The sequence below is a fragment of the Papio anubis genome, chromosome 1, assembly GCF_008728515.1.
Source record: "Papio anubis isolate 15944 chromosome 1, Panubis1.0, whole genome shotgun sequence".
In the NCBI taxonomy this organism is placed as follows: Eukaryota; Metazoa; Chordata; class Mammalia; order Primates; family Cercopithecidae; genus Papio; species Papio anubis.
The window spans coordinates 76,157,217-76,181,976 of NC_044976.1; the positions used below are offsets into that span (position 1 = coordinate 76,157,217).

At 40.1% G+C, this 24,760-nt stretch overlaps 1 protein-coding gene across 4 annotated transcripts in view; it reads right to left on the bottom strand.

Moving 5' to 3' along the window:
* Positions 1-7,755: 7,755 nt before the first annotated feature.
* Positions 7,756-24,760, bottom strand: part of USP33 (ubiquitin specific peptidase 33) — a 70,699-nt gene continuing 53,694 nt past the window's right edge. For 3 of the 4 annotated variants that reach the window (XM_003892097.3, XM_009211256.1, XM_009211249.1), the window contains exons 21-24: positions 24,152-24,260; positions 12,822-12,924; positions 9,621-9,689; positions 7,756-9,231 (exon numbers count right to left, since the gene is read on the bottom strand). In XM_003892097.3, the coding sequence (XP_003892146.1) occupies positions 9,074-9,231; positions 9,621-9,689; positions 12,822-12,924; positions 24,152-24,260 (439 nt within the window). In that variant the 3' untranslated portion in view covers positions 7,756-9,073. Of the gene's footprint in view, positions 9,232-9,620; positions 9,690-12,821; positions 12,925-24,056; positions 24,261-24,760 lie in introns of those variants that run through there. The other variant, XM_009211275.2, reaches the window with a different exon arrangement.

Here is a 24,760-nt window from a genome sequence, read left to right on the forward strand (position 1 = left end):
CAGCCTCCCGAGTAGCTGGGACTACAGGCGCCCGCCACCTCGCCCGGCTAGTTTTTTGTGGGGTTTTTTTTGTATTTTTTAGTAGAGACGGGGTTTCACTGTGTTAGCCAGGATGGTCTCGATCTCCTGACCTCGTGATCCGCCCGTCTGGGCCTCCCAAGTGCTGGGATTACAGGCTTGAGCCACCGCGCCCGGCCTGCATTTTCGACATTAAAGTTTACTTTTTAATTTTTAAATTGGAGAATATAAAAAAAAAGTGCAGGTCACTATAAGAATATGTCCATATGCCCAAAAGTACATACATGTTCTAAAGTACTTCTGAGGAAGCAACATCCAATCTGAGATGAAGTACGTATTCACTACTTCTAAAGTGTGAATGCATTTAGGAGTTGGGCAAAGGTGGGAAAAACACTCCAGAGAAAGAAAACAGTTGATGCAAGGCCCCCTACATGGGATGGAAGTTATTATTTATTTACTACTACTTACTATTGCCTGAAAGAAACCACTGGTTTTTTCCCCTTGTATATAAATCTGATATGAAGTCATATATCCTAATTCTTTCACTGGATCATGAGCTTTTTTCTATGTCATTAAATATTCTTCAAAAACCCCAAGAAATGGGCCAAGCATGGTGGCTCACACCTGTAATCCCAGCACTTTGGGAGGGCAATGTGGGAGAATCACTTGAAGTCAGGAGTTCAGGCCTAGCCTGGGCAACATAGCAACATCCCATCTCTACAAAAAATATTTTTAAATTAGCCAGCCATGGTGGTACACACCTGTACTCCCAGCTACTCTGGAGGCTAAGGCAGAAGGATCACTTGAGAGCCAAGGAGTTTGAGGCTGCAGTGAGCTATGATCATGCCATTGTAGCCCAGCCTGGGCAACACAGTGGGACCCCATCTCTAAAAAATAAAAATAAACCCTGATAAATGATTGCATAATTTATTTAACCACTCTTCTATTTGAGGACACTATCATGGCATTATCATTGGTTTAATGAGTGCTCTCATGTCCAAACACAGTATATGTCCAGATTTTTGGGGGGCTGAATCTCTAAGATTTGGGTAGTTGAATTAGTGGGAAGTAAAAGGAGAGTCTAGGATTCCTGGCTTGGGTGACCAGGGAGATGGAGGTGTTATTGATGACCACAGAAAATACTAAAGTAGGAGCAAGTTTAGATGGGGGAATGATGTGTTTCATTAGGGTATACTGAGTTTCAGGCAACCCCAGTACATCTAAATGAAGCACCCAAGAGTCAGTTAGAAACATGTCGAAGATGCTGGTTTCAGGTCTAAGCTGGAAGTACAGGTTTGTGAGTCTTTAGCTTAGAAATAGTAACTGGAACCTGAGTTTAGATTTGGTTACCCAGGGAGAGCACAGAGTGAGAAAAACAAAACCAATAACAAAACCCTGAGAAGCACTGACATTGTTGAGGGCAAGGAAGAAAGTAAAAACCACAGAGGAGAAATGAGGGACCAGAACTGTAAAGGAAAATTGAACAGTAGTAACCAAAAACCAGTGAGGAAGAAATTTGAAAATGGAGTCCTAAATGTGAACTTATTAGACAGATTTACCAGGAACCTATTTTGTCTCATACATTATGTTAAACACAAGGGGGGAACAAGACAAAACATTTTGGTGCCTACTGTCTGGTGGGGAAGACATTGTTATACATCACCAAAAAGGCCAATATATTTGGCATATTTTTAACAATTATACCTTGTTTCTAAAAAGACATGTAGCTCACCCAAAAAAATCAGTATAATGGGTAAAACAGAATTCAAAATAATTAAAATGAGAAATTTAGGGCAAAAAGAAAATAGAAACAAAAATGATGCACAAAAATACATGCTTCGGCCGGGCGCGGTGGCTCAAGCCTGTAATCCCAGCACTTTGGGAGGCCGAGACGGGCGGATCACGAGGTCAGGAGATCGAGACCATCCTGGCTAACACGGTGAAACCCCGCTCTACTAAAACACAAAACTAGTCAAGCGAGGTGGCGGCTTGCAGTCCCAGCTACTCGGGAGGCTGAGGCAGGAGAATGGTGTAAACCCGGAGAAGCGGAGCTTGCAGTGAGCTTGAGAGATCCTGCCACGACCTGCAGCCTGGGCGACAGAGCTGCAGACCTCGCCTCCTCAAAAAAAAAAAAAAAAAAAAAAAAAACATGCTTCGTCGGATGCAGGGGCTCACACGTCTGCAGTCCCAGGGCTTTGGGAGGCCAAGCTAGACGGACTGCTTGAGCACAGAGTTCAAGGCCAACCTGGGCAACATAGTGAGACCCCATCTCTACAAAAAATAAAAATAAATTAGCCAGGTGTGGTGGCGCATGCCTGTGGTCCAGCCTGTGGTCCCAGCTGAGCCTGAGGTGGAAGGATTGCTTGAGCATAGGAGGTTAAGGCTGCAGTGAGCCATGCCCATGCAACTCCAGCCTAGGCAACACTGCACGACTGTCTTAAAATAAATAATTTTTTTAAAAAAATACATGCTCTGAGGTCCTGAAAACTTACTTTAAGCTTTGTAGCAGATGTTGTAACAAGGAAAAAACAAAATCAGTTATAACAGGTTTAGTATGCCTAGGGTAACAAATATTTTGCCCAAAGGAGGCATTACTACTCCAGGACTAAGACTAAAGATGAATTTCTCTGAGTTTCTCACAATGACAACATCATGTGAAGAGTATCCCTAACAGCATCTTTCTAGTAAATCCAACAGTTAATTTTATGGGACTCCTTATTACAACATCTCTCAATCTAGGCTGAAAGCAATTCTGTGGGCTTGGAAGAGGTAAACAGCATATCCTAGGTAGGAAACTCTTATAGTCTGACTGTGTGTGTTTCAAATTAGCATGACTTCCACCCTAAAAACAAGCATTTCTGCATAAATTTCCTAACAAGGTTGTTCTCCTATATTACTGGTTATCATACTCAAGAAACTTAACATTGATATACTATTACCGAATATCTAATACATAGTCTATATTCAAATTTCCCAAACCGTTCCAGTATTGTTCCTTAGATATTATCTCTTCCAATCCAGGGCCCAACCTAGGATCACACATTGCATTTAGTAGTCATGTTCTCTTAATCTTCATCTAGCCTTTTTCTGTCTATCGTAACACTAATTTTTTAGAATTCAGGCAAGCTGTGTTTATGAAGTATGCCTTTAAAAAAATTACCCTGGCTGGGCGCAGTGGTTCATGCCTGTAATCCCAGCACTTTGGGAGGCCAAGGTGGACAGATCGCCTGAGGTCAGGAGTTTGAGACCAGCCTCGCCAACATGGGGAAACCCCATCTCTACTAACAAAAGAAAGAAAAAATTAGCTGGGCGTGGTGGCAGGCGACTGTAATCCCAGCTACTCGGGAGGCTGAGGCAGGAGAATCGCTTGAACCTGGGAGGTGGAGGTTGCAGTGAACTGAGACCGTGCCATTGCACTCCAACCTGGGCGACAAGAGCAAAACTCCATCTCAAAAAAAAAAAAAAATTATCCCAAGGGGTGGGCACGGTGGCTCATGCCTGTAAGCCCAGCACTTTGGGAGACAGAGGCAGGTGGATCACTTGGAAGTCAGGAGTTTGAGATAAGCCTGACCAACAAGGTCAAACCCAGTCCCTACAAAAATACAAAAATTAGCTAGGTGGGGTGGCGTGCACCTATAGTCCCAGCTACTCAGGAGGCAGAGGCAGGAGAATCATTTGAACTGAGCCAAGATCACATCACTGCACTCCAGCCTGGACAACAGAGTGAGACTCTCCTCCAAAAAAAAAAAAAAGAAAAAAATTATCTTGAGTAAACAGACAACCCATAGAGTGGGAGAAAATATTCACAAACTACGTATCTGACAAAGGACTAATATCCAGGATCTACAAGGAACTCAAACAAATCAGCATGAAAAAAAAAAAAATCCCATCAATAAGTGGGCAAAGGACATGAAGAGACAATTCTCAAAAGAAGATATACAAACAGCTAACGAACATGAAAAAATGCTCAACATCACTAATTAGCAGGGAAATGCAAATTAAAACTGTAATGACATACCACCTTACTCCTGCAAGAATGGCCATAATTAAAAAGTCAAAAAACAATAGATGTTGGCATGGATGTGGTGAAAAGGGAACACTTTTACACTGCTGGTGGAAATGTAAACTAGTACAACTACTATAGAAAACAGTATGGAGAGTCCTTAAAGAACTAAAAGTAGAACTACCATTCGATCCAGCAATCCCACTACTGGGTATCTACCCAAAGGAAAAGAGGTCATATAAAAAAGACACATGCACATGCATGTTTATAGCAGCACAATTCACAGGTGCAAAGATATGGAACCAACCTAAGTACCTGTCAACAACAAATGGATACGGAAAACATGGTATATGGGCGCAGTGGCTCACACCTATAATCCCAGCACTTTGGGAGGCCGAGGCGGGTGGATCACCTGAGGTCAGGAGTTCGAGACCAGCCTGGCCAATATGGTGAAGCCCTGATTCTACTAAAAATACAGAAATTAGCTGGGCGTGGTGGCGGGCACCTGTAATCCCAGCTACTCAGGAGGCTGAAGTAGGAGAATTGTTCGAACCCAGGAGGTGGAGGTTGCAGTGAGCCAAGATTGCACCATTGCACCCCAGCCTGGGCAACAAGAGTGAAACTCTGTCTCAAGGAAAAAAAAAAAAAAAAAGGGAAAATGTGGTATATATACACCATGGAATACTACTCAGCCATAAAAAGGAATGAAATAATGTCTTTTGCGGCAACTTGGATGGAACTGGTATTCTAAGTAACTCAGGAATGGAAAACCAAATGTCATATGTTCTCACAAGTGGAAGTTAAGCTATGAGGATGCGATGGCGTAAGAGTGATATAATGGACTTTAGGAACCGGGATGTAAATTTGGGAGAGGCTGAGGCATAAAAGACTACATATTAGGTAAAATGTACACTGCTCGGGTGATTAGTGCACCAAATCTCAGAAATCACCACTAAAGAATTTATCCATGGTAACCAAAAACCACCTGTACCCTTAAAACTATTGAAATTTAAATATAAAAAGTTATCTTGCTTCTCTTCTTAGATCCAGATTAAATATTTTTGACAGGACTCTTACATAACTAATGTTGCATCCTTAGAAATCACACATTTTGGGCCTAGCGTGTGGTGGCTCACACCTGTAATCCCAGCACTTTGGGAGGCTGAGGCGGATGGATCACTTGAGGTCAGGAGTTTGATACCAGCCTAACCAATATGGTGAAACCCTGTCTCTACTAAAAATACAAAAATTTAGCCAGGCATGCTGGCGTGCGCCTGTAGTCCCAGCTACTCAGGAGGCTGAGGCAGGAGAATCGCCTGAACCTGAGAGGCAGAGGTTGCAGTGAGCCGAGATCACACCACTGCACTCCAGCCTGTGCGACAGAGAGACTCCATCTCAAAAAAAAAAAAAAAAAAAATTACACATTTTGAAAAGAATGATGAATTACACCACCGAGTGTCAATTATGTTGTATATATTATATATAACAATACACATAATTATCATAATCCTATGATTGAGTTTGGCAGACATGAAGATTGCTGTTCAGACCCCTCTTCTAGAAAGCACTTGCTGTGCAGCTGAGAGGAAGAGGGGTGGGTGACAATCTCTGTTAGCTCCATCAGGGTCAAGCTGAGTTTATTCTCTTTTCCAGGTAGCCACTAGTCAGTGACAGAACAAGGCCTAGTGACAGTACAAGGGCCTAGTCATTTCTGTCCAATGCAGGGCTCCTCCAATGGGTAATCTTAGCTCCATATTGCCTTATGGGCCTGGCAGAGAATTTGTCAGGTCTGCATCATTCTGGTTACTCCTCCTGCTCAATCCTGTTTCTCTCATTTTCTTTCATCTGTGTTATTCGCCAACAAATTATTTGCATGCATTAACACTATCTCAGTGTCTGCCTCCTGGAAAGCCCAAACTACAACATTCTCATTTAGCAAATGAAGAAAACTGGAAATCAGAGAACTTTAAATATTGTTCCAAATCATAGTTAATATAGCTACTAGGATTTGAATTTAAGTAATCACCTTCATATTATAAATCAAGACTCTTTTTTCTTTTTTTTTTTTAGACAGAGTTTTGCTCTTGTTGCCCAGGCTGGAATTCAGTGGCATGATCTCAGCTCACTGCAACCTCCACCTCACGGGTTCAAGCAATTCTCCTGCCTCAGCCTCCTGAGTAGCTGGGATTACAGGCACATGCCACCACACGCAGCTAATTTTGTATTTTTAGTAGAGATGGGGTTTCACCATGTTGGTCAGGCTGGTCTCGAACTCCTGACCTCAAGTGATCCACCCACGTTGGCCTCCCAAAGTGCTGGGATTACAGGGCATGAGCCACCATGCACAGCCTATAAATCAATAGACTCTTAACACATATAGGTTCTCACTAGCCTTTGATTGCAATTTGCCTAATTCTCAGCTTAAGTACTTCTAGGAAAATCATCCTTACAGAAACTATTTATTTCATCCCACATCTGTCAACACATTGATCAATCTTTAGCTCCGAGTCTATGGTATTGCTAGCCCTTTACTTAACATATTATGTATTTTGACAATTATAATGTAAAAAAAATTGGCTGGTCATGGTGGCTATATATATATATATATAAGCACTTTAGTAAAATGACTGAAACAATCTAAGTTTCAATAAATAACAATCATTAAAAACAAATCTTTTTTGATTAACCACTAAATACTAGGCATTACACTAAATTCTGGTGATTCACAAAAAATCAATAACATTCAGACCGTGATGTAACATTCAGATCATAGAATCATATTTCACTATATATTTTTACAAACTTCAAGTAGATCTTAAATGGCTGCTTATTAAAATTCATTTCATTAAACATCAAAATTTTACTACACTGATGACCAGCCCGAGCAATAAAGTCTGACTTTGTCTCTACAAAAAATAAAACAAATTATCCAGGTGTGGTGGTGTACACCTGTGGTCTCAGGTACTCAGGAGGCTGAGGTGGCAGGATCGCTTGATCTCAAGAGATGGAGACTGCAGCGAGCTGTATTCAATGCTGGGCACTCCAGCCTGGGTGACAGAGCTCGAGAAACCCTGTCTAAAAAAACTAAAATAATAAATAAAAACCAACTTTACTACACTGAATGACTTGTTTGCATACTTCTGATTAAGAAATAAGAGGCTGGGTGCAGTGATTCACACCTATAACCCCAGTTCTTTGGGAGGCCGAGGTGGCTGGATCACATGAGCCCAGGAGTTTGAAACCAGCCTGGGCAAAATGGTGAAACCTCATCTCTACCAAAAAAAAAGATAAAAATTAGCCAGTCTCATAACCCGGTCTCAAAATAAATAAAAATTTTAAAATAAACTGGCTGGGCACAGTGATTCACATCTGTAATCCCAACACTTTGGGAAACCAAGGCAGGTGGATCACCTGAGGTCAAGAGTTCGAAACTAGTCAGGCCAACATGGCGAAACCCCATCTCTACTAAAAATACAAAAATTAGCTGGGCGTGGTGGCTCATGCCTGTAACCCCAGCTACTTGGGAGGCTGAGGCAGGAGAATCACTTGAACCCAGGAGGTGGAGGTTGCAGTGAGCCAAGACTGTGCCACTGCATTCCACCCTGGGCAAGGGTGAGACTCTGTCTCAAAAGAATACATAAATCAAATAAAATAGAAACAGCAAGAAGGTATTAATATTAACAAACTTTATACCTTTTACCTTTAACGTCTATCAAATAAATTCAACATTCAAGTTTTACATTTTAAAATCATTTTTATTGAGCTAATTTTAACAACATTGCTTTAGCTGGTGACAGCTGCCCCAAACCAAAACAAAGCCATCATGAATGATATTCAACATCCTCAATGTAATCAAGTATGTTTACGTACTTGGAATATAGTTAAACTTTTGACATTACATAATCAAGCAAACAGCAGTGCATACTATATTATTCAAAAAGACTTTATCTATTTCATTTTAAAAATCAAGCTACAAGTGGCGTCAGTTTTATCACCAATCGCAGTGACACATTCCACACTTCATGCTCTCAAAATAAAAAGTGCCCTAAAACTAACTCTAAGTTTTTTAGTTATTGACATTAATACTAACCAGAGTTACAGGAATTGAAGTTTAACATTGTACAATATAAGCGGCAATAAGTTACTGATATTTGCTGACAAATTCCACTCAAACTAAATACATCCTTGATACATTCAAAAAGACATTTTGTAAATTTTAATAAGCTAGTGTATATGTTGCAGTGCAAAAAAAGTGACACTCTAGTTTCCTGAGCTTTAGGAAATTAACAATTTTCTGACTACTACTTTCAACTTAAAATAGGCTCTTTATTATATGAAGCCATGACAAAACTACACAATTAAATTAGGCTTTTGGAGAACTGAAAGACTGGTCAGAGTTACGGTGATTTAGGGTAATGAAAAAGTTTTCAAAGTAAAAGTATTTACAACACTACAAAGGATACTATGGATCTGCATGTAGTACAAAGATTAAAGATAATCTACTGATTTCACAATTGTCCCTCCTCTTTCAAAAATATTACACTGGGCCAGGCGCTGTAGCTTACACCTGTAATCCCAGCACTTTGGGAGGCCAAGGTGGATGGATCACCTGAGGTCAGGAGTTTGAGACCAGCCTGGCCAACATGGTGCAACATGAAATACAAAAATTAGCCGGGCGTGGTAGCAGGTGCCTATAATCCCAGCTACTCAAGAGCCTGAGGCAGGAGAATCGCTTGAACCCAAGAGGCGGAGGTTGCAGTGAGCAGAGGTCGCACCACCGCACTCCAGCCTGGGTGACAGAGGAAGACTCTGTCTCAAAGAAAAATTACACTGAAAGACTTTATGGTAAGTATTTAAAATTAAATATACCAACCTGTGGTATATTACACATTTTAATATATTCTTCCATAATGCCCACTAAGAAGAAATAAATGGGATAAATGATGAAAAAAAAACAAAGAAAATAAACACGCTTTTAGGAATGTTTTCGCATGTGTACATGTCAGGGGACGTGAAAATGATTCCTCATGAGAACTCTCTACATCCTAAAAATTACAAAGACCGAGTTTCTACTTCAATTTTTTCTTCTGCTTGAAGTATATCTGGATCAACATGAACAACCGGAGGTCGTAGGATAACTTCAGGACCTCCACCATAAATAGACTGCAGAAAATTCCATGTTTCTTCAGAAATCTGGCCAGAATCTGCTCCTTAAAATTATGTAGAAGAAATAATGTTTACAAACCTACATTCATATTGCAAAAGCTTTCATAATGTACCCCCCAGCATGAATCTTCTAGGGATAACTGAGAACTTTTGGAACATGAATCCGCAGACTACCAGCCCATATTGTTATAAGCTGCAACATACGGTTTGTCTTAAAATGTCAGAGATGCTTTTTCTTAGCTCTTACCAACAGCCTTAAGACTTTTCCTCAGATAAAAAAAAATAGTGTCTGCTTTCCATTATTTGCCCCTAGTTAATGTATGGATTACATTCTTCAGCTGGCTAAAAGAGTACTATAGATGACTAATGATAACATATTTCTAACAGTGACAAATCACTCACAAGTAAAAGCTTAAATACAAGTCAAACTTACCTTGCCTAAGTATCACATTACCACATTTAGTGACTGCAATCTTAGTATTGTCAATAGGACCTGGAGGATCTAAAGGAAAAAATATCAAAATGTATTTTTCAAAGAAATGTAACAAAAATTGTGTAATTTTGTGCTTGACAAAATTGTGACCTGTAACTATATTATCAGATTGGTTATTTCTTAGCCAAATTATTAATCTTTTTTTCTTTTTTGAGATGGAGTCTCGCCCTGTCGTCCAGGTGGGAGTACAGTGGCACGACCTCAGCTCACTGCAAGCTCCACCTCAGGTTCAAGTGATTCTCCTGCCTCAGCCTCCTGAGTAGCTGGGATTACAGGCACACGCCATCACGCCCAGCTAATTTTTGCTTTGTTTTTCTTAGTAGAAATGGGGTTCACCATGTTGGTCAGGCTGGTCTCGAACTCCTGACCTCATGATCCGCCCGCCTCAGCCTCCCAAAGTGCTGGGATTACAGGCATGAGCCACCGTGCCTGGCCTATGGTTAATTCTTAATGTCTTCTCCTGAGCTTCTTCGTTTTTAGTTCTTAGTTCCCCCAAAACAGAACCAGGAAAGAAGATAAGAGAGACTTGTTCACAACCATCACAGTCTAACAGAAATTATTTTTTAACTCTCCGTTTGGGGATTACAAGTCAAAATGTACCACTAATGCTAAAAAATAGCAATTCCTTTGTAACTTTAAAGAAATTATACAATTAATGTGCTTCAGATTATCAAAGTAACATTAAAAACAATAAAAGCATTATAAAGGAAAGTGTTTAAATACATTCTTTTTAAAATTTAAGGCAAAAGTGAACCACATGGTCATCATCAAAAGCTGTAAAAGAAACTTAAACAAATTTACAATTAAAAAAAACCATTAAAAAGTGGGCAAAGACCATGAACACTTCTCAAAAGACGACGCTGAGGCAGGACAATCGCCTGAACCCAGGAGGAGGTTGCAGTGAGCTGAGATCTCACCAACTCCACTACAGCCTGAGCAACAAAGTGAGCCTCTACCTCAAAAAAAAAAAAAAAAAAAAAAAGAGTCAAGAAACAAGAGATGCTGGCAAGGCTGTGGAGAAATAGGAACACTTTTACACTGTTAGTGGGAATGTAAATTAGTTCAACCATTGTGGAAGACGGTGTGGCGATTCCTCAAAGACCTAGAACCAGAAATACCATTTGACCCAGCAATCCCATTACTGGGTATATATCCAAAATAATGTAATTCATTCTGTTATAAAGATACATGCACACATATGTTCATGGCAGCATTATTCACAACAGCAAAGACAGGGAATCAACCCAAATGATCATCTATGATAGACTGGATAAGGAAAATGTGGTAAATATATACCATGGAATACCATGCAGCCATAAAAAGGAAAGAAATTATGTCCTATGCAGGCACATGGATGGAACTGGAAGCCCTTATCCTCAGCAAACTAATGCAGAAACAGAAAACCAAACACTGCATGTTCTCACTAGTAAGTAGGAGCTGAACAATGAGAACACAAGGACACAGGGAGGAGAACACACACTGGGGCCTGTTGGTGGGGGGCTGGGGTATGAGGGGTGGGAGAGCAACAGGAAAAACAGCTAATGCATGCTGGGCTTGATACCTAGGTAATGGGTTGATAGGTGCAGTGAATCGCCATGGCACATGTTTACCTATGTAACAAACCTGCACATCCTGCACATGTATGCTGGAACTTACAAAATAAAAATACAATTTTTTTAAAAGTGTAGAAAAGTCAGATAAGGTGGTGTGCACCTATAGTCCCAGCTACTCAGGAGGCTGAGGCAAGGGGATCGCTGGAGCCCAGGAGTTTGAGGCCAGCCTGGGCAATATAGAGAGAACTCAGTAATTCAGCACTTTGGGAGGCCAAGGTGGGTGCATTCCTTGAGCACAGGAGTTCCTGGGCAACACTGTGAGACCATATCTCTACAATTAATTTTTTTTTTTTTTTTTTTTTTGAGACGGAGTCTCGCTCTGTCGCCCAGGCTGAAGTGCAGTGGCGCGATCTCGGCTCACTGCAAGCTCCACCTCCCGGGCTCACGCCATTCTCCCGCCTCAGCCTCCGAGTAGCTGGGACTACAGGCGCCCGCCACCACGCCCGGCTAGTTTTTTGTATTTTTAGTAGAGACAGGGTTTCACCATGTTAGCCAGGATGGTCTCGATCTCCTGACCTTGTGATCCACCCGCCTCAGCCTCCCAAAGTGCTGGGATTACAGGCTTGAGCCACCGCGCCCGGCCTACAATTAATTTTTTAAAATAATTTTTAAATTAGCCAAGTGTGGTAGTACATGCCTGTGGTCCCAACTACTCAGGAGATGGAGGTAGGAGGATCGCATGGGCTGAGAGGTCAGGGCTGCAGTGAGCCATGATCATGCTGCTGTACTTCAACCTGGGCAACAGAGGTAAGACCTTGTCTCTATTAATTAAAAATTTTAAAAAGTAAATACATAAATACAAAAAAGCTTTAACCGGGCATATTGTTGCAGCCTTTTTCACATATCAGAATGTCTTTTTTTTGTTTGTTTGTTTAAAGACAAAGTCTTGCTCTGTTGGCCAGGCTGGAATACAGTGGCATGATCTCAGTTCACTGCAGCCTCCGCCTTGCGAATTCAAGCAATTCTCCTGCCTCAGCCTCCTGAGTAGCTGGGATTATAGGTGCCTGCCACCACACCTGGCTAATTTTTGTATTTTTAGTAGAGACAGGGCTTCACTGTGTTGGTCAGGCTGGTCTCGAACTCCTGACCTCAGGTGATCCACCCACCTCGGCCTCCCAAAGTGCTGGGATTACAGGCGTGAGCCACCACGCCCAGCACATATCAGAGCATCTTATTTTCAAATTATTAAATATTGTTATACAATTTTACTTTAAAAGTCCACTGTATTGAATAAACCGTAACTTAAGCAACCTCTTATTCCTTATAAAGATTTCCAAAATTTTTTCAATATTAAGATCACAGATTTACTTTGTTCAGTTCTCTTATTCCTGCTATAATTCATAAAATAAGTTTAACAAAATTTAAAACCAACAGAATATAAACTAGAACGTGAAGATCCCTGAGGACAGGATTTTTTTCTCTTCTGTTCAATAGTGTAATGCCAAGTGCACATAGATATTCAAGAAATATTTGTCAAACAAAACAACAAATAATTTACCAAAAAAATTTTTTTCAGTTAACCACTTACCTCCATCTTTTCCCTTCACAAAACTTTCCCATTCTCTAAACCACTGCATACTGATGCAATAAAAAGTAGCTGGAGAGTCCTCTTCTTGGAACGCTCTATTAAGCTAGATGGGGGAAAAAAAAACAATCACCTAGTATCTAAAACTTGCTTTATGGCAAAACAATACAATCATTCCACTTCAGTGTTTGATAACTCAGCACTTTGGGAGGCTGAGGCAGGAGGAGTCTTTGAACCCAGGAGTTCAAAACCAGCCTGGGCAATATCGTGAGAACATCCCTACAAAAAAAAAAAAATATTATTTTTTATTTTTATTTATTTATTTTTGAGATAGAGTTTTGCTGTTGTTGCCCAGGCTGGAGTGCAATGGCACGATCTGGGTTCCCTGCAACCTCCGCCTCCCAAATTCAAGCGATTCTCCAGCCTCAGCCTCCCGGGTAGCTGGGATTACAGGTGCCTGCCACCACACCTGGCTAATTTTTGTATTTTTAGTAGAGATGAGGTTTTCACCACGTTGGCCAGGCTGGTCTTGAACTCCTGGCCTCAAGTGATCCACCTGCCTCGGGCTCCCAAAGTGCTGGGACTATAGACGTGAGCCACTGCACTCAGCCTATACAAAAAAAAATTTTTTTAATTAGCTGTGTGAGGTGATTCGTGCCTGTAGTCCCAGCTATTCGGGAAGCTGAGGTAGGAGGATCACTTGAGCTCAGAAGGTTGAGACTACAGTGAGCCATGATTGTGCCACTATACTCCAGGCTGGGTGACAGAATAAGACCCTGTCTCAAAAAAAAAAAAAAAGTGGTACAGTAAGATGTACCCTAACTTAGTACTAGGATATGTGGTAGCATATATGAATAAACAATTCTAGGTTCTGTCTCAAAATTTAACAAGTAAACATAAAAGGGGCATAAAGATTGGGTAAATGAAGATGGTCAAGACAAAGTCTTCAAAACAATAAATACTGCACATATTTATTAAAAATCTAATGCATAGGCCAGGCACGGTGGCTCAAGCCTGTAATCCCAGCACTTTGGGAGGCCGAGACGGGCGGATCACGAGGTCAGGAGATCAAGACCATCTTGGCTAACCCGGTGAAACCCCGTCTCTACTAAAAAATACAAAAAACTAGCCGGATGAGGTGGCGGGCGCCTGTAGTCCCAGCTGCCGGTAAGGCTGAGGCAGGAGAATGGCGTGAACCCAGGAGGCGGAGCTTGCAGTGAGCCAAGATCTAGCCATTGCACTCCAGCCTGGGCGACACAGCGAGACTCCGCCTCAAAAAAAAAAAAAAAAAAAAATCTAATGCATAAACTTTATTTATGTACACATATTATATCCACAGTCTATACTTTGTTTACTTAAGATACTGGTAGACAACTTGCTATTACCTGCCATGCTGCAATGAATGATCTTCTACATGTCATTTCACAAGCAATATACATAAATGTATAGGTAAATTCTAAAAAGCGGTGGGACAGTCCCTAAAAACCAATTCCCTCTTCCGGCCCTCGACCTAAGGAATGGGTATGTGACTCAAACTATACACAACTCTACCAGAAATAAAAATCTTCAGAGAAGTGACCTAATGGTTAGAATGGAATCACTCCAATGTCAATTCAGGTAGATACTCAGGGCTACCTTAGTTCTCAAACTTTTGGAGGTATGGTTTTTCAATTTTTATTCTTAGTAAATTTCTTTTTTGCCAGGTTAGCCAGTTAAAAAAAACTCAAGCGACAGAAAAACTGATACAGAAAGAGAAGCACAAGCAAAAGAGGCTTGGGAAAATTAAGGGTATTTGGAATTAATCTAATTGTAGCAGTGTGTAAGACTCCTAAAAATATCTCATGATGGGCAATTAAATCCATGGAACACACTACCTGTGGACAAAGACAACCAAGTTCAGATTATATAATTCCTCTAATCAAATTAATCAACCGCCTGTGGTTGTCCACAGATTTCCTTATAAAAATAGCCCAGAAGTACCTCCATGATCTCACCCCATAATCTGACCTCATCTTCTTTCTTCCTCATTTTTCACTGGTGGTCATACTGGCCACTTTGTTATTCCCAGAATCAAACAAATACACCCCTGCCTCACAAGGCTTTTGCAGTAACCCTTCTTTTTGCAGGTATCTGAATGACTATCTCCCTTACCTCCTTTAAGTCTTTGCTTAAATGTCATCTTCTCAATGAGTCCTATTTTGACCATCCTGTTTAAAACTTCAACCTGGGCTGGGCGCGGTGGCTCACGCCTGTAATCCCAGTGTCACAGATCACTTACGGATCACTTGAGGTGGGGAGTTCGAGACCAGTCTGGCCAACATGGTGAAACCTCATCTCTACTAATAATACAAAAATTAGCCAGGCGTGGTGGTGGGTGCCTGTAATCCCAGCTACTCGGGAGGCTGAGGCAGGAGAATTGCTTGAACCCAAGAGGAGGAGGGTGCAGTGGGCCGAGATCACGCCACTGTACTGCAGCCTGGACAAAAAAGCAATACTCCATCTCAAAAATAAAATAAAATCAAAATAAAATATAAAACTCCAACCTGACTCCTCCCCCTCACCACTATAATCTTGGTGCCTCTGATTCTATTCATTGTTTCCCCTTTCCATTGTACCCATCACCTTTTAATATAACGTATTTATCAAATATAAGCTCTGGCATGGCACAGTGGCTCACCTGAGACCAGAAAATTCAAGACCAGCCTGGGCAACATGGTAAACCCCACCTCTACTAAAAATACAAAAAAAAATTAGCTGGGGGTGGTGGCACATGCCTATAGTCCCAGCTATTCATCAGGAGGCTGATGTGGAGGATCTCTTGAGCGTGGGAGATCAAGGCTGCAGAAAGCTGTGATCATGCCACCACACTCCAGCCCGGGCAAAAGAGCAACACCTTGTCTCAAAAAAAAAAAAGTGTGTGTGTGTGTGTGTGTATGTGTGTGTATATATATGTATGTGTGTGTATGTATGTATATATAAGCTCTCTGAGGGCAAAGATCTTTCTGGGACACAAAGTAGCTAGCTGCTTCAGTGGAACAATGAAATGTAAAATGCTGTGGCAGTCTCTGATGGTTAACAAAGAAATCAAGGCTTATTTGTCTCAAGGCATGGAATTAAAGTTGGGGCTTTCTGTGGTGAGAAACTTATCCCTAGAGAACTGAGATTTCTAAAATGTAATGTCAGACTGAATCTGCCAGATGCTGAATTATAACAACCATTAAATTCATACCTCTACCATGTTTAAACACTTTCAGGACTTACTTTATCTTTGGTATTAAGTTACTTCCTATGTGTTTAGGTAGAAGCTTTTTAAAATTTAGTTAAGCAGTTACCTCATTAATTTAAGGACGTGTTTCTCTCTAGTTCTGAGAAATTTATCTAAATGGTTACTCTAAATGTAGTTCTCACCCTGTTCTCTTTTTAAAAATACATAATAGAAAAATATTGGATCCTATAGCTATTCAACATGTCAAAACTTTTCTTCCTTCTGTCTGCTTATCTTTTTGTGCTTTACCTTGGGAGAAATCTTTCCGCTACATCTTCCAGCACACTAATTTGCTCTCCAATAGTATTTATTTTGCCATTCAATCAACCCATGTACTGAGGTTTTGTTTTGTTATTTAGGATACAATTTCCTGATGTACCTCCCTGAATATCAATCATACTTCACACGTCTGCATTCACTGCTCTACCTAGGCAGATACCTTTATGCTTGCTGCCTGGTACAGTGCAACAGGTAGAATGCTAGGGTCATCACGGTATCTGCCATTTCCAAGATTAAAGCCCATATAGTCATTTCCTGTGGCACTTGCTTGCTTCTTTGATCTGATCCTATCTGCTTTTTCAGTTTTTCAGAAACTTCACCTAGCTTCCAATCCACCAAAGGCACTTATTTTTATATTCCAGTGTTATTTTTGTCCACACATGTGCTTTGTTTAAAAAAAAAAGGCGGGGGGCCTGAATAAAACAAACAAAAAATAAACCCTAATATTACAGAATAATAATCATAGGTTTGCACTTTTTCTTTTTCTTTTTTTTTTTTTTTGAGACGTAATCTCATTCTGTCATCCAGGCTGGAATACAGTGGTGTGATCTCAACTCACTGCAATCTCCACCTTCCTGGTTCAAGCAATTCTCCTGCCTCAGTCTCCCTAGTAGGTGGGATTACAGGCGCCCGCCACCATACCTGGCTAATTTTTGTATTTTTAGTAGAGATGGGATTTCACCATGTTGGCCAGGCTGGTCTTGAACTCCTGACCTCAAGTCATCCGCCTGCCTCAGCCTCCCAAGGTGCTGGGATTACAGGCGTGAGCCACTGAGCCCGGTCAATTTTATTTATTTTTAAAGACAGGGTCTTGCTCTGTTGCCCAGGCTGGAGTACAGGGTCATGGTCAGAGCTCCCTGTAATCTCCAACTCCTAGGCTCAAGCAATCCTCCCTCCTTAGCCTCCCAAAGTGCAAGAAAGGCATAAGCCACCTTGCCCAGTCCCAGATTTGCTTTAAAAAAAAAAAAAAAAGGCCGGGCGCGGTGGCTCAAGCCTGTAATCCCAGCACTTTGGGAGGCCGAGACGGGCAGATCACGAGGTCAGGAGATCGAGACCATCCTGGCTAACACGGTGAAACCCCGTCTCTACTAAAAAATACAAAAAACTAGCCGGGCGAGGTGGCGGGCGCCTGTAGTCCCAGCTACTTGGGAGGCTGAGGCAGGAGAATGGCGTGAACCGGGGAGGCGGAGCTTGCAGTGAGCTGAGATCCGGCCACTGCACTCCAGCCCAGGCTACCGAGCAAGACTCCGTCTCAAAAAAAAAAAAAAAAAAAAAAAAATTTATTAAGGTATAATCCTCCCACTCTTCGTGTGGACTTCAAAGGTTTTCTGTAAATTTACAGTTGTGCAACTGTCACCACAATCCAGCTTAGAGCCCTCCAACACCCACAAAAGCTGTCCTGCACCAGTTTGCAATCAGTTCCCCTTCTCTTGGTCCTTGAAATTGCTAATCATTTGTCTCTACACTTTTTCCCTTTTTAGCAATTTCATATAAATGAATTAGACATTATATAGTCCGTTGTACGTCTGTCTTACACTTGGCATAATCTTTCTAATATTTGTCCATGTTGCTGCATGGATCAGTATGCCATGACCTTTTTACTGCTGAGTAGCATTTTATTATACAACTATAACACATTTTGTTTATCCATTTGTCAGATGATAGACATTTCAATTGTTTCTAGTTTTGGGCAATTATGAACAATACTGCCATAAACATTTGTTTACATGTTTTATGCTAATATAAATTTTCATTTCTCTGGAATGAATACCTAAGAGTGGGATTGCTGGGTCATGTACTAGGAGTTGAACCTACAAGAAATTACCAAACTGTTTATCATTTGGCACACAGCATTTTGCATCCTCATCAATATTCATAGGAATTCCCTAATGACTGAGACTGTGTACTTTTTATGTGCTTATCAGCGCTATCTTCTTAAGGGTAATTTCTATTCAAATCTTCTGCCTATTTTCCATTTGGAATACTTGTTTACTTATTGAGTTGTATGTTCTTTATATAGTCTGGATACGAGTCCTTTGATGACACATGATTTTTAAACACCTATAACTTACACTGGATTTAGGTCTACCTTCCTAACTCAGTGTTTTACCAAGTACCACTATTCTTGGACTTAGTGAATGACTCATTCATAACCATAATATCCTACACTGGCTCTGACCTTGGAATTCATTTTACACAAAAGAAATGAAGAAATAGGCTTACTTTCATAAAATTCACTGATGTTACCATGTGCCATCATTTGCAAAAGATGTTGGCCTACTGGACTTAGTTTTTTTGTGTGGGTGGCAACACTTTGTGAGTTTGGTACTATCTTACACAATGACGTATATGCTCCAAATTAGATACCAATATATGGTGGTTTTTCCCATAACGAGAATACATAAACCTAGGAATCAGGTAAAGGAAATAAGAGAGCTCATCTACTACTACCTACTGACATATTCACAAAAGTTTTGCTTCCCACACTCACAACTTCGGCCTCTACTAAATGTGGAAGATTTGTATCCCGAGGGAACACAACAACAATTTGACTGGACTGAAAGTTGAGACAGCTCCCTGGCCATTTTGAGTTTCTCATGTCACTGAATCAGCAAGCAAAGAGGAGGTTACAGTACTGGCTGCAATGACTGATCCCAGTTATAAAGGGTAAATTAAATGAATACTACATTACTACATAATAGGAACAGAGGATTATGTTGGGAAATCAGATTATACCCACTGTATTAGTTTCAGAGGAATGCTATAACAAAGTGCCACAAATTTGGAAAATGAAAAGGTATTCATTCTCTCTGTTTTGGAGACCAGAAATCCAAAATCCCAGTGTCAGCAGAACCATTCTCCCTGTAGAGGCTCTAGGGGAAGACTCATTCCTTGCCTATCATGCTTCTAAAGCTTCTACCTTGCAGCTGTATCATTCCAACCTCTGCCTCCATCTTCATGATTTTCACCTCTTCTCTGTGTATCTCTCTGCTGTGTATCTCTGTGAAAGGTCACTTACTGGATTTAGGGCCCATTCAGACAACTGAGGATGATCTCATGTCAAAAAACCTTACATATGCAAATACCTCTTTTTCAAGTAAGGTCACATTCACCAATAAGGTTAAATTACAGAGATTAGAGTACGGAAATATCTTTTTGGGAACCACCATTCAACCCACTATAGGCACCATTTAGTATTTCCATACTCAGAGAAATCTAATACAGACAAGACTACTAAGGGTTCAAACCCTTCAGAAATGAAGGTCTTGGGTTATTTTATGAGGTAAACACATTTACAACCAGCCAAGGTATTGGCTGAGAACAGAGGAAATAAGGAAATAGTAGTGATTAGCTATAGATACATATTTCTTCCTTGCTCCATGTACATATTTATAAATATTTACCAGATGTTGAAATAACTACCAATTTATTTTTTTTCTTTCATTTGACTACTATCATAAGGTATATTGGTGGTTAACATTATAGTTCATTCTTTTTTTTTTTTTTTTTGAGACAGAGTCTCGCTCTGTCGCCCGGGCTGGAGTGCAGTGGCCGGATCTCAGCTCACTGCAAGCTCCGCCTCCCGGGTTCATGCCATTCTCCGGCCTCAGCCTCCCGAGTAGCTGGGACTACAGGCGCCCGCCATCTCGCCCGGCTATTTTTTGTATTTCTTAGTAGAGACGGGGTTTCACTGTGTTCGCCAGGATGGTCTCGATCTCCTGACCTCGTGATCCGCCCATCTCGGCCTCCCAAAGTGCTGGGATTACAGGCTTGAGCCACCGCGCCCGGCCTATAGTTCATTCTTTAGATCACGGAGTATAACAGGGAAAAGCGTGCCTATACTGTCTGAACTAAAAGATTTATGAATATCATTTAGAAATAGGTATAGTGACTGATGGGACTTTGGGTCTCCTAAACACGGGGAAAGGGCAAATGAAACACATACTGGTGCAGGAGCCTAGTTGTATTACGTCAGGCAGAAGCATGATATTGTTGCCACTGTTGTTTGGTTGTATAAGTGCATATGGGTGCTGGGTTGACAAAGGGGTAGGCTGTGCTGTATTATCTGTTAATGAACACCGTTTTCATTTATTCATATACTCCCTTCTGTGAAGACAAGCCTACATTTTACAGGATCCATTGCCAGTAGTATGCCAGACTATATATAACCATGATATATGAAATATATGAAAGGTGTAAGAGAAAGAAAAACGATTTCCCCCTCTGGTGGCAGCTTTGGGCAGTCTTGAGGCATCCACAGATAGCATAAGTAGGGTTTTGCCACCACTTCTAAGCATCTTCCAAAGAATCCAATCTCACTTAGTATTGTACACAGCTAACATCTTTAACAGCAGCATCCTGTGTCTTCTGGGCATCCTCTTGAATAATTCACTTGGGTCCTGATAGTAGCAGTAGCTTCTCAGGTTTCTGAGCATTGTCATAGGCAGACAGCTGAAATCGTTTCCAAGGGCTTTATGCAGTTTTGAATTTTTTTTAACTCTGAAGCAATCTGAAACTTACAGGAAAACTCCAAGTATACAAAGAAATTTTCTTTACCTAGTTTGATTTCAGAATAAGTTGAACAGATGTTCCTTTCTTCCAAATAGTTTGTTGTTTTATAAAATGTCCCTCAGTTTGAGTTTGTGACTTTCCTCATTTGAGATTCAGGTTATCCACCTGTGTATCAAAGAAGTGGTGCCATGTTCTTCTAATTGTACACTATTCTGGCACATAATTTTGATTTGTTTCATTTCTTTTTTTCTTTCTTTTAAGATACAAAGTCTCGCTACATTGTCCAGGCTAGTCTTAAACTCCTGGGCTCAAGTGATCCTCTTGCCTCCGCCTCCTGAATAACTGGAACTTACAGGCATACACCAGCATACCCAACTAATTGATTTGTTTCATTTTTAATGATGCTCATTTTATCTTCATCGAGATAGTGTCAGGATTCTCTGCTGAAACTTAGTCTTTTCCCTTTGTAATTAGTAAGTGTTTAATGAGGGAGTTAAGTTGAAATGATGTAAACATTCCATTCCTCATCCTTTCCATTTATTCATTTATTTATTTATACCAATATGGATGCAATATCTCCTATTTATTTAATGAGGTTGTATATTACTATAATTTATTTTGAGGCTAGGCACAGTAGTTTATGCTTGTAATCCCAGAGCTTTGGGAGGCAGAGGCAGGAAAATCGCTTGAGGCCAGAATTAGAGACCAGCCTGGGCAAGACAGAAAGACACTGTCTCTACAAAAAAATTTTTCTTTAATTAGCCACACATGGTGGTGTGCATCTGTAGTCCTAGCTACTCGGGATGATGAGGCAGGAGGATCCCTTGAGCCTAGGAGTTCAATGTTACAGTGAACTACGACCAGCCACTGCACTCCAGTCTGGTGACAGAATGAGACCCTGTCTTTTAAAATAAAATTCAGAAATATATAAATATAGATACATAGATATGTATAGATATCTATCTATATGTATAGATGGATATCTATATATCTATATACATATCTATATTTTATATACATGTTTGAATTGAACATATTCTCTCTCTATATATATAGAACATATTCTCTCTATATATAAAGTTACATATAGATCTATCCAGATATAGACCTATCTAGATAGACCTGTACCTGTTTATTAAGGTCAGTGACTTTATCAGTTTATTGCTTAATCTGCTCTATCTATATTTCATATACGGATCTAGATACAGATCTATCTAGATAGACCTAGAGAGCTAGGTATGATCAATCCTACTGGAGTAATCAATAGATTGGAGTAATCAATCTATATATATAGATCTCTATATAAATATATAGAGATCTATATATATCTGAGAGCCAGGTATGATCAATCCTACTGGAGTAATCATTGATCCAAGGCACTTTCAGTGAGAGTTAAGAAATATTAAGTTTCTATACATGCATACTCACACACACACACACACACACACACACGTACACGTCCATATTTACTCAGTTATTATCACGAGTTCACAAAGATACCCATAACTCCAATCCAATAACAATACAAGGTACAGTTTAGTTTTCTCTTTTTCCATATTTGAAACTTCCTCATCTGACAATGAGAAACTTGGCACTCATTACACTTATGACTTGATCATTTTCCCATATGGAACCAATCGCTCTCTGCCACTACCACCACTATGCTATACCCTTGTAGCCACCAATGTCAGGCCAATATGGGCATCCCTTCTCATTCTGCCTGGGCTCTAACACTCTTGATTGGGCTCATGCCACTCACTATACAGAAGTTATCTTTACCCTGTGTGGTTATAAAACACCATCCTTGGCCACTGCTTTCCTCCCACCCACAATGTGGTAACCCTATCCCACTTCTAGATTTCCTGAAAGTCAGCAGTGGTCTTCTTGGCCTCAACTGCCCAGTCCTTTCGATAGTAATGTAATGCTCTCATTCCCTATATTCTGATTCTATTCAAAATACTTAGAATAGCTTCTATTAATCAAACCCTGACAGACACAGTCATTCACCATTATTTAAGCATTGATAAAAAAACTATTTTTAATATTCAACTAAAGTTTGCTTCCTTAGATTCAAGAAGTAAATGAAGCCCATGTAAAATAAATAAATCTATACCTATATCTTTTTTTTATGTAAAATTTACTTTACTTTAGGCAAGGACACAAAAAAAGCCCTGAATCAATGAGGAAAAGCAGGTGTGCGTGTATGTCTACACATGTGCAGGAAAGGAATAATATGAAACATACTGGACATCTTATTTTGATCTGCTTAATATCTTCTCCCCTGCTTTTACTAAAAGAATTTTTTTTCTTGCAGTATTACTCCTCCCCATAATAGTGTCTCAGTAGATTTATCAATGAACATGTCTCTCAAGTGATCCAGTTTTTCAAGTGTCTTAAATAGTTGGAGCTATGTTACTGACAGCAGCACTGCAGAGACTTCTTGCTACCTCGATAATTGCAAGGGTACTAGTCCTTGCCCATAAAACCTGGTTGTTCGTGCTTTTGATTTTATGACCACACTTTCTGTTGCTTACAATTAAGGGACACCTCATAATATGCTCAGTTTGTGAAAAATGGGTATATTTACAAGCTCAGGAGTCTCTCAAAAAAACAAAACAATAATATATCTCACAAAAGAATGAAAGTAGTACATGCAGTCTGGATAGACTACAGACAATACTAACTTAAGAAAACCTGTAATTTTCCATTTCAATAAGATTTCTGCCAGTGCCAATACATTAAAAAAAAAAAAAAAAAAGTATTGTCAATCCATAAAAACAAAAACCCACAAAGGGGTCAAGCGCAGTGACTCATGCCTATAATCCCAGCACTTCGTGGGGCCAATACAGTGGATCACATGAGGTCAGGAGTTCGAGACCAGCATGGCCAACACGGCAAAACCCTGTCTCTACTAAAAATACAAAAATTAGCCAGGCATGGTGGGGCATGCCAGTTGGGTTGGGAAGCTGAGGCAGAAGAATCGCTTGAACCTAGGAGACAGAGGTTGCTGTGAGCCGAGATTGCATCACTGCACTCCAGCCTGGGTGACAGAGCAAGATTTTGTCCCATACACACACAAAAAAAAAAACACAAAGGGAGAACATAACTCAACAGAACTGTAGTGAACTGCCTGAGGTCATTCACCATTATGCACCTAGAACACTTGAAATCTATTACAACTCTTTCATCCAATCATTTTATTAATATCATATAGCTCTGATAATTGTCAGGTCTTCATCTTTATCCTAGATCAATTTAAAAAGCATCACTTTTTTACCCGGATAAAAATTTCCAGCTCAGTTTTTCTTCTTTTTTCAATTTTCTCCGCCTCAATTTGGCAAGTGTGACAAATGTACAGATGGTTAACAGCTGGTCCTCCACCATACCTAAAGCATGAAAAATTTAAGAATTAAAATTATGGCAATCTTAAGAAAGCTTATGTTCTAGGAAGTTTGTTTCTAACGTTTAAGTCAGTGGCCAAATACCCAGTAAAAATAAATTCTCTTAGTAAAATTCTCAAAGTAATATAAAAACCAAAAACCATATAAGGACTTGTTATTATGTTTATTAAGGTCAGTGACTTTATCAGTTTATTGCTTAACTTGCTTTATCTATATTTCAACTTTCCCTTACTTCTGCTCCAAAATGTTAGAGTCAATAACAAAGTAAAAGAAGTGATTTCAAAAATTATCATACAACACATAAATGTTAAATTACACATCACAGTTATAGTCAAGTTTTCATCAAATGAAGGCCTCCCCTGGCCTCTCAATTAAGAAGCATTGAATGTATGAATTATTTTCAATATTTAATTAAAGAAAACATAATTAGTAGGAAATTAGTGGCGCAAAATGTTTTAAAATAAAGGTCAGAAGTTGCAAGATCA